This window comes from Entelurus aequoreus, linkage group LG11 (genome assembly GCF_033978785.1).
Source record: "Entelurus aequoreus isolate RoL-2023_Sb linkage group LG11, RoL_Eaeq_v1.1, whole genome shotgun sequence".
NCBI classification, from domain to species: domain Eukaryota; kingdom Metazoa; phylum Chordata; class Actinopteri; order Syngnathiformes; family Syngnathidae; genus Entelurus; species Entelurus aequoreus.
This window is the reverse complement of record NC_084741.1, coordinates 6,851,134-6,860,715: the sequence shown is the minus strand read 5'-3', so window position 1 is coordinate 6,860,715 and position 9,582 is coordinate 6,851,134. Positions and strand designations below refer to the sequence as shown.

Here is a 9,582-nt window from a genome sequence, read left to right as displayed (position 1 = left end):
TAGTTGACTTGACTTGACTTGACTTTATTTATTCATGCTTGCAGTGGAGCCAGGGCCCCACTGAAAAAACAGCTGAACTTTACAATGAATATCAAACAAACAAAGATAAAAAAAATATGAAAATAACAGACAGTATTTTATATTTTAAAAAAAATAATAATAAAAAAAACATTTTCAGGGCAACAGCAGCATGGAAACTATTAGCATTCTGGTATATGACTGTATTACTTATTTAATTAGACAGTGCCATTATACAGTTTAAAGGCCTACTGAAAGCCACTACTAGCGACCACGCAGTCTGATAGTTTATATATCAATGATGAAATCTTAACATTGCTACACATGCCAATACGGCCGGGTTAACTTATAAAGTGACATTTTAAATTTCCTGGGAAATATCCGGTTGAAACGTCGCGGTATGATGACGTATGCGCGTGACGTAGTCAGTTAAACGGAAGTTATGGTACCTCGTAGAATCCTATACAAAAAGCTCTGTTTTTATTTCATAATTCCACAGTATTCTGGACATCTTTTGCAATTTGTTTAATGAACAATGAAGGCTGCAAAGTAGACAGTTGTAGGTGGGATCAGTGTATTAGCAGCGGACTACAGCAACACAACCGGAGGACTTTGTTGGAGAGCAGACGCGCTAGCCGGTGACCTCACCTTGACTTCCTACGTCTCCGGGCCGCCAAACGCATCGGGTGAAGTCCTTCGTACTTCCGTCGATCGCTGGAACGCAGGTGAGCACGGGTGTTGATGAGCAGATGAAGGCTGGCTGGCGTAGGTGGAGAGCTAATGTTTTTAGCATAGCTCTGTGAGGTCCGGTTGCTAAGTAGGCTTCAATGGCGTCGTTAGCAACAGCATTGTTAACCTTCGCCAGCCTGGAAAGCATTAACCGTGTATTTACATGTCCACGGTTTAATAGTATTGTTGATTTTCTATCTATACTTCCCGTCAGGGGTTTATTTTTTTTGTGTCTATATGCAGTTAAAGCACGATGCTATCACGTTAGCTCGTAGCTAAAGCGTTTCGCCGATGTATTGTCGTGGAGATAAAAGGCACTGAATGTCCATTTCGCGTTCTCGACTCTCATTTTCAAGAGGATATAGTATCCCAGGTGGTTTAAAATACAAATCCGTGATCCACAATAGAAAAAGGAGAGGGTGTTACGGTCAGAGCGAAAAAAAATATGTATTTCACTGCATTCTAGTCCTTCACTTTCACGTTCCTCATCCACAAATCTTTCATCCTCGCTCAAATTAATGGGGTAATGGTCCGAATAGCTCTAGCTGCGTTGAAAACAATAGGAAAATATGAGGGAGTGAACAACTGACTACGTCACGCTACTTCCGGTAGGGGCAAGGGTTTTTTTTATCAGCGACCAAAAGTTGCGAACTTTATCGTCGTTGTTCTCTACTAAATCCTTTCAGCAAAAATATGGCAATATCGCAAAATGATCAAGTATGACACATAGAATGGATCTGCTATCCCCGTTTAAATAAAAAAAATCATTTCAGTAGGCCTTTAATTGCAGTATGCAGGGTAGAGTTTTTAAGTCTCTTTGTCTTGGCTTTGGGCTCGGGTTCAGCCAGCTTATGTTGGTTCAACATTAACAGTCATTTGAAAAAAAGCACTGTACATCATAATGGCGGCTGCTGTTTTGATGTTAAAGGTTAAAAAATGTGTTTGGAAACGCAATCTTAACGTGCCGTATGCGGCCCACCAGTCCGCTCTGAGTGCTTGTTTGCCCGCCAAGTGTTTAAGCCAGGCGCATCTGCAACTGGACATGCGTCAATACCTGGTAGACTGATGTAATTTCAAATAAAAGTATCAAATTCGGTACCCATCCCTATACTTACAGCAGGGGTCACCAACCTTTTTGAAAGCAAGAGCTACTTCTTGGGTAGTGATTAATGCGAAGGGCTACCAGTTTGATACACACTTCAATAAATTGCCAGAAATAGCCAATTTGCTCAATTTACCTTTAACTCTATGTTATTATTAATACTTAATGATATTTACACTTAATTGAACGGTTTAAAAGAGGAGAAAACACGAAAAAAAATGACAATTAAATTTTGAAACATAGTTTATCTTTAATTTCGACTCTTTAAAATTCAAAATTCTCCCGAAAAAAAGAAGGGAAAAACTAGCTAATTCGAATCTTTTTGAAAAAAATTTAAAAAATAATTTATGGAACATAATTAGTAATTTTTCCTGATTAAGATTAATTTTAGAATTTTGATGACATGTTTTAAATAGGTTAAAATCCAATTTACACTTTGTTAGAATATATAACAAATTGGACCAAGCTATATTTCTAACAAAGACAAATCATTATTTCTTCTAGATTTTCCAGAACAAAAATTTTAAAAGAAATTCAAAAGACTTTGAAATAAGATTTAAATTTGATTCTACAGATTTTCTAGATTTGCCAGAATAATTTTTTGGAATTTTAATCATAATAAGTTTGAAGAAATATTTCACAAATATTCTTCGTCGAAAAAACAGAAGCTACAATGAAGAATTTAATTAAAATGTATTTATTATAAACACAATACATTTACTTGAACATTGATTTAAATTGTCAGGAAAGAAGAGGAAGGAATTTAAAAGGTAAAAAAGGTATATGTGTTTAAAAATCCTAAAATCATTTTTAAGGTTGTATTTTTTCTCTAAAATTGTCTTTCTGAAAGTTATAAGAAGCAAAGTAAAAAAATTAATGAATTTATTTAAACAAGTGAAGACCAAGTCTTTAAAATATTTTCTTGTATTTTCAAATTCTATTTGAGTTTTGTCTCTCTTAGAACTAAAAATGTCGGGCAAAGCGAGACCAGCTTGCTAGTAAATAAATAAAATTTAAAAAATAGAGGCAGCTCACTGGTAAGTGCTGCTATTTGAGCTATTTTTAGAACAGGCCAGCGGGCTACTCATCTGGTCCTTACGGGCTACCTGGTGCCCGCGGGCACCGCGTTGGTGACCCCTGACTTACAGTATATGGGTACACTCATAAAATGTGTCACTACTTATTAAGTCTACCTTGACACTGAAGAGCAGGAAGAATTGGAGCTTGACACTGACGACAAAGACAACTGGCCGCCTGGTGACGGAAGATCAGCACATCTGTCATGAAGCATGACCACGCTGAAGGCTAATTTGAGGAAGCACAAGAATGATCACGATCAAAAGAACCCGTGTGGACAGTAAAGGAGGACCAATGTTTGCACTTGCATTTGCTGGAGCGCTCCTCCAATAAGTCTCCATTGTCCACTCTCGTCTGCGCTCCTGTCAGTGCCGCAGCGTCGAAGATGACCTGATGGGCGTAACGATATCACCAGCGATGTCACCCAACAAACCGGGGAACACCACACACCTGATTGCAAAGCTCTGCCTGCTTCCTCCGCAGCTCCGCAAACCTTCTCTCCACGACGCCCCCTCGCAGGCCATCCTGGTCTTCAGCGACAGGATGTCCTGCTCGGTTTTGGCCAACCGCTTCTGGAGGGCGGCGGTGCGGTCAGGGCAGCCTGGTATGGCGGCCACCATCTTGCTTTCAGAACCTGACAATGACGGGGTCTTAAAAAGTCTAAAATTCAATCATTTCTTTTTTAGGCCTTAAAATTTCTTAAATTACCGTATTTTCCGCACCATAGGGCGCATCGGATTATAATGAATGGTCTATTTTCGATCTTTTTTCATATATAAGGCGCACTGGATTATAGGGCGCATTAAAGGAGTCATGTTATTGTACAAGCCCCGTTTCCATATGAGTTGGGAAATTGTGTTAGATGTAAATATAAACGGAATACAATGATTTGCAAATCCTTTTCAAGCCATATTCAGTTGAATGCACTACAAATAACTAACACGTGGCTTGGCATTGTCTTGCTGAAATAAGCAGGGGCGTCCATAGTAACGTTGGTTGGATGGCAACATATGTTGCTCCAAAAGCTGTATGTACCTTTCAGCATTAATGGTGCCTTCACAGATGTGTAAGTTACCCATGCCTTGGGCACTAATACACCCCCATACCATCACACATGCTGCCTTTTACACTTTGCGCCTATAACAATCCGGATGATTATTTTCTTCTTTGGTCCAGAGGACACAACGTTCACAGTTTCCAAAAACAATTTGAAATGTGGACTCGTCAGACCACAGAACACTTTTCCACTTTGCATCAGTCCATCTTAGATGAGCTCAGGCCCAGCGAAGCCGACGGCGTTTCTGGGTGTTGTTGATAAACGGTTTTCGCCTTGCATAGGAGAGTTTTAACTTGCACTTACAGATGTAGCGACCAACTGTAGTTACTGACAGTGGGTTTCTGAAGTGTTCCTGAGCCCATGTGGTGATATCCTTTACACACTGATGTGGCTTGTTGATGCAGTACAGCCTGAGGGATGGAAGGTCACAGGCTTAGCTGCTTACGTGCAGTGATTTCTCCACATTCTCTGAACCCTTTGATGATATTACGGAGCGTAGATGGTGAAATCCCTAAATTCCTTGCAATAGCTGGTTGAGAAAGGTTTGTCTTAAACTGTTCAACAATTTTCTCAGGCATTTGTTGACAAAGTGGTGACCCTCGCCCCATCCTTGTTTGTGAATGACTGAATCTACTTTTATACCCAATCATGGCACCCACCTGTTCCCAATTTGCCTGTTCACCTGTGGGATGTTCCAAATAAGTGTTTGATGAGCATTCCTCAACTTTATCAGTATTTATTAGAGATGTCCGATAATATTATCGGCCGATAAATGCGTTAAAATGTAATATCGGAAATCATCGGTATCAGGTTTTTTTATTATCAGTATCGTTTTTTTTTTGTTTTTTTGTTTGTTTGTTTTTTATTAAATCCACATAAAAAACACAAGATACACTTACAATTAGTGCACCAACCCAAAAAACCTCCCTCCCCCATCAATATATATCAATACAGTCTGCAAGGGATACAGTCCGTAAGCATTATATATCAATATATATCAATACAGTCTGCAAGGGATACAGTCCGTAAGCACACATGATTGTGCGTGCTGCTGCTCCACTAATAGTACTAACCTTTAACAGTTAATTTTACAAATTGTCATTAATTACTAGTTTCTATGTAAATGTTTTTATATTGTTTTACTTTCTTTTTTATTCAAGAAAATGTTTTTAATTTATTTATCTTATTTTATTTGATCCATTTTTTTAAAAAGTACCTTATCTTCACCATACCTGGTTGTCCAAATTAGGCATAATAATGTGTTAATTCCACGACTGTATATATCGGTTGATATCGGTATCGGTTGATATCGGTATCGGTAATTAAAGAGTTGGACAATATCGGCATATCGGATATCGGCAAAAAGCCATTATCGGACATCCCTAGTATTTATTGCCACCTTTCCCGACTTCTTTGTCACGTGTTTGTCATGTCTGTGTTAATCATGTTTTTGTTTTGCTTGGGTTTTGGGCTCTTTTTTTAGTTCCTGGTTGCACTTCCTTGTTTGGTTTGGTTTCCATGGTCACCCATTAGTTTTCACCTGTCTTGTCACGCACCTGTTTCGAGTCACGCACCTGTTTTCGCTGATCACGTCACTATTTAAATCTGTCTGTTTCTGTTGTTCGTCCTGGCGTCCTCACACTATTTCATCACTCTGCTCCATGTCTTGTCACAGTTCTTTACCAAGTAAGTTTTGTTCATTTATGCCACAGTTAGTGTTTTTGTTTTATTGTTCATAGTTTTTGTGCCCACGTGCATGTCTTTTGTTTCATAGTCAAGTTTGTATTTCCGCCTTTGTGTGCGCCTTTTGTTTGCTTCCTTTTTTTGTAGTTTATTAGTGTTAAAAAATAAATAATGTATTTAAATTCACGCCTTGCCCGCGCTAATTTTCCTTTGCCTTCTGGGAGAACAAACCACGCCATAGACCCAGTCGTGACAGTGTTGCTGGCATCAAATTCTAAAGTTAACGATTATTTGCAAAAAAGAAAATGTTTATCAGTTTGAACATCAAATATGTTGTCTTCGTAGCATATTCAACTGAATATGGCTTGAAAAGGATTTGCAAATCATTGTATTCCGTTTATATTTACATCGAACACCATTTCCCAACTCATATGGAAACGGGGTTTGTAATTAATTTCCTTGTGGTCTACATCAGTGGTCCCCAACCCCTGGGCCGCGGCCCGGTACCGCGCAAGAAATTATTATTATTATTATTTTTTTATTTTTTTTTTATTTTTTTAATGAAATCAACATAAAAAACACAATATATACATTATATATCGATATAGATCAATACAGTCTGCAGGGATACAGTCCGTAAGCACACATGACTGTATTTATGTAAAAAATTAATTTATTTTTTATTTTTTTAAATTTAAATACACCCCCCCCCCCCACCCCCCCCACCCCCACCGGTCCGTGGGACAAATTTTCAAGCGTTGACCGGTCCGCAGATACAGAAAGGTTGGGGACCACTGGTCTACATAACATGTAATGGTGGTTCTTTGGTCAAAATGTTGCATAGATGATGTTTTACAGATCATCTTCACGCCGTTTTCTGACAGTCACTTCAGGATGCGCCGTTTTGTGGGAAGAGAATATGATGAATACTTTATGGAAAGTAGATTAAAATGAACTTTTATTCATCTATGACAGGGGTCGGCAACCTTTACCACTCAAAGAGCCATTTTGGCAAGTTTCACAAATTAAAGAAAGTAATGGGAGCCACAAAAAAAAATTTAAAATTTAAAATGAAAAACACTGCATGCAAAGCTTAAATGCTTTGTGCTATGTTAACCAGGGGTCTCCGACACACGCACCGGCACGCACTTTAATGTGGAAATTTGATGTTGGTGCAGCCCGCGAGTTTTGAATGAATGGCGCTTGATAGCGTCATACTTGCCAACCCTCTCATTTTTCCCGGGAGACTCCCGAATATCAGAGCGTGATGACACTGCATTTGGCGCCCTCTACAGTCTGCCCTAACAGTGTACCTGCTCGACCACACGTAGAATGCAATTTCAGCTTGCTCACGTAAGTGACAGCAAGACGTACTAACTCAGCAGCCACACAGCTTACACTGACGGTACCAATACCCAGAATCCCATGCAGCCCTAACTCTTCCGCTCAACCAACGCACGGAGAGGGGGGGGGGGGGGGGGGGTTGATGTGTGGGGGGATTTGGTGGTAGCAGGGGTGTATAATGTAGACCGGAAGAGTTAGGGCTTCATGGGATTCTGGGTAATGCTTGTGTTGTGTTTATGTTGTGTTACGGTGGGATGTTCTCCAGAAATGTGTTTTTCATTCTTTTTTGGTGTGGGTTCACAGTGTGGCGCATATTTGTAACGTAACAATGTTAAAGTTGTTTGATTCGGCTACCGTCAGTGTAAGCTGTGTGGCTGATGACTAAGTATGCTTTGCTGTCTCCTGTGTGTGCAAGTAATAACAACATGCAACATGTGGCTGGACTAGCATGCTGTATGTAAATGCTATAGAGGACAATTACTGCAGTGCAATTAGGGCACCCCCTTTATTTAGTATTTAGAGTGTAAATAGGATTATTTTTTCCCTGGGAGTAATCTATGAGAGACACTGAGATCCATAAATCTCCTGGGAAAATCGGGGGGGTCGGCATGTATGTAGCCGAGCCGCATCAGAGTGGTCAAGGAGCCGCATGCGGCTCCGGAGCCGCGGGTTGCCGACCCCTGATCTATGATCATGATTTACGTTAGGCCAGCAGAGAAAGCCTTGCTGGTCCCAACGGCACACCCCTGCTAAAAAGTCCTTATTTATCTTACCTATGGATTGTTTGTGATGACGGCCTTTTTCCGCTATTGTGTGATTTTCCCTTGGTAAGAACCGGACTGCATTGTATGGGCAAACCTAAGAAGCGAAGTATCAAACAAAGCATTCTTTTAGGGTGCTTCTATTCCGTTACCATGACCTTAGACGACTCTCACCCAAAGGAACCTGCAGGTACACAGGATCCCTTCGAAGGTCCACGTGAACACACAGCGCAGCGTACGCGCCATGGTGGCGGTGCGTGCTCTCACGTGGTCCCCATCTGCCTGAGATGCCAACATGGTTATAACGAAGACTAGGTGAGACATTCTCAGGTTGTACTCGGACCAAACTGAGACACTGACCTTAGAGTGAGACTCGGTCAAAGGGCACGAAGAAACCAGCACCAAAAAACGAGGACTTGAGGAGACGTCACCTCCTCATGTCTATCCTTAACGAGTCACTTCCTTTCCAGTGTAGATAGAACGAGTGTGGCTGACCTGTTGCTACGCGCCCGCTGCCGCAGACAACTGCTGATCGTGTCTAATCCTCTTAAGTCCTGGACTTGCTTAATTTGGTCCACTGAGCCTTATACTGTACCTACTCTATAAACAATGTCATTAAGCCTGCCCTTGATCTGCACACCTTCTAGCAGCCACTGTCTACCTGGAACAGGAGTGTCCAGATTGTTCCTACCGATACATTTATTTAGTTTTCACGTTTACATTAAAGGCCTACTAAAATGTTTTTTTTTTATTTAAACGGGGATAGCAGATCCATTCTATGTGTCATACTTGATCATTTCGCGATATTGCCATATTTTTGCTGAAAGGATTTAGTATAGAACGACGATAAAGATCGCAACTTTTGGTATCTGATAAAAAAAGGCTTGCCCCTACCGGAAGTAGCGTGACGTGGTAAATTGAACATATACGCAAAGTTCCCTATTGTTTACAATGATGGCCGCATGAAGTGAGAGAGATTCGGACCGAGAAAGCGACGATTTCCCCATTAATTTGAGCGAGGATGAAGAAAGATTTGTGGATGAGGAAAGTGCAAGTGAAGGACTAGTGGGGAGTTGAAGCTATTCAGATAGGGAAGATGCTGTGAGAGCCGGGGGTGACCTGATATTCAGCTGGGAATGACTACAACAGTAAATAAACACAAGACATATATATACTCTATTAGTCACAACACAACCAGGCTTATATTTAATATGCCACAAATTAATCCCGCATAAAAACACCTAGGTGTTTGTTATGCTAGCTACAAGCTAGTTATAGCTCGAGCGGGTAATATGGACGGGATCCCGTCTATATAACCAGCCAATACAATTCAAACACCTGCACAACACACACACTCACTCAGCCCAAAGAACCGTTCACCTAACCCAGGGGTCGGCAACCCGCAGCTCCGGAGCCGCATGCGGCTCCTTGACCACTCTGATGCGGCTCAGCTACATACATGCCGACCCCCCCGATTTTCCCAGGAGATTTATGGATCTCAGTGTCTCTCATAGATTACTCCCAGGGAAAAAATAATCCCATTTACACTCTAATTACTAAATAAAGGGCATGCCCTAATTGCACTGCAGTAATTGTCCTCTATAGCATTTACATACAGCGTGCCAGTCCAGCCACATGTTGTATGTTGTTATTACTTGCACACACAGGAGACAGCAAAGCATACTTACTCATCAGCCACACAGCTTACACTGACGGTAGCCGTATCAAACAACTTTAACATTGTTACGTTACAAATATGCGCCACACTGTGAACCCACACCAAAAAAGAATGAAAAACACATTTCTGGAGA

The 9,582-nt window shown here is 40.8% G+C and overlaps 1 protein-coding gene across 5 annotated transcripts in view; it reads right to left on the bottom strand.

The window, feature by feature from the left end:
• Positions 1-8,271, bottom strand: part of LOC133659727 (CAP-Gly domain-containing linker protein 4) — a 14,162-nt gene extending 5,891 nt beyond the window's left edge. The window contains exons 1-5 of one of the 5 annotated variants that reach the window (XM_062062364.1): positions 8,132-8,271; positions 7,946-8,053; positions 7,784-7,868; positions 3,235-3,560; positions 3,043-3,154 (exon numbers count right to left, since the gene is read on the bottom strand). In XM_062062364.1, the coding sequence (XP_061918348.1) occupies positions 3,043-3,140 (98 nt within the window). In that variant the 5' untranslated portion in view covers positions 3,141-3,154; positions 3,235-3,560; positions 7,784-7,868; positions 7,946-8,053; positions 8,132-8,271. Of the gene's footprint in view, positions 1-3,042; positions 3,561-7,783; positions 7,869-7,945; positions 8,054-8,131 lie in introns of those variants that run through there. The other 4 variants (XM_062062365.1, XR_009827709.1, XM_062062362.1 and 1 more) reach the window with 4 other exon arrangements.
• Positions 8,272-9,582: the final 1,311 nt, after the last annotated feature.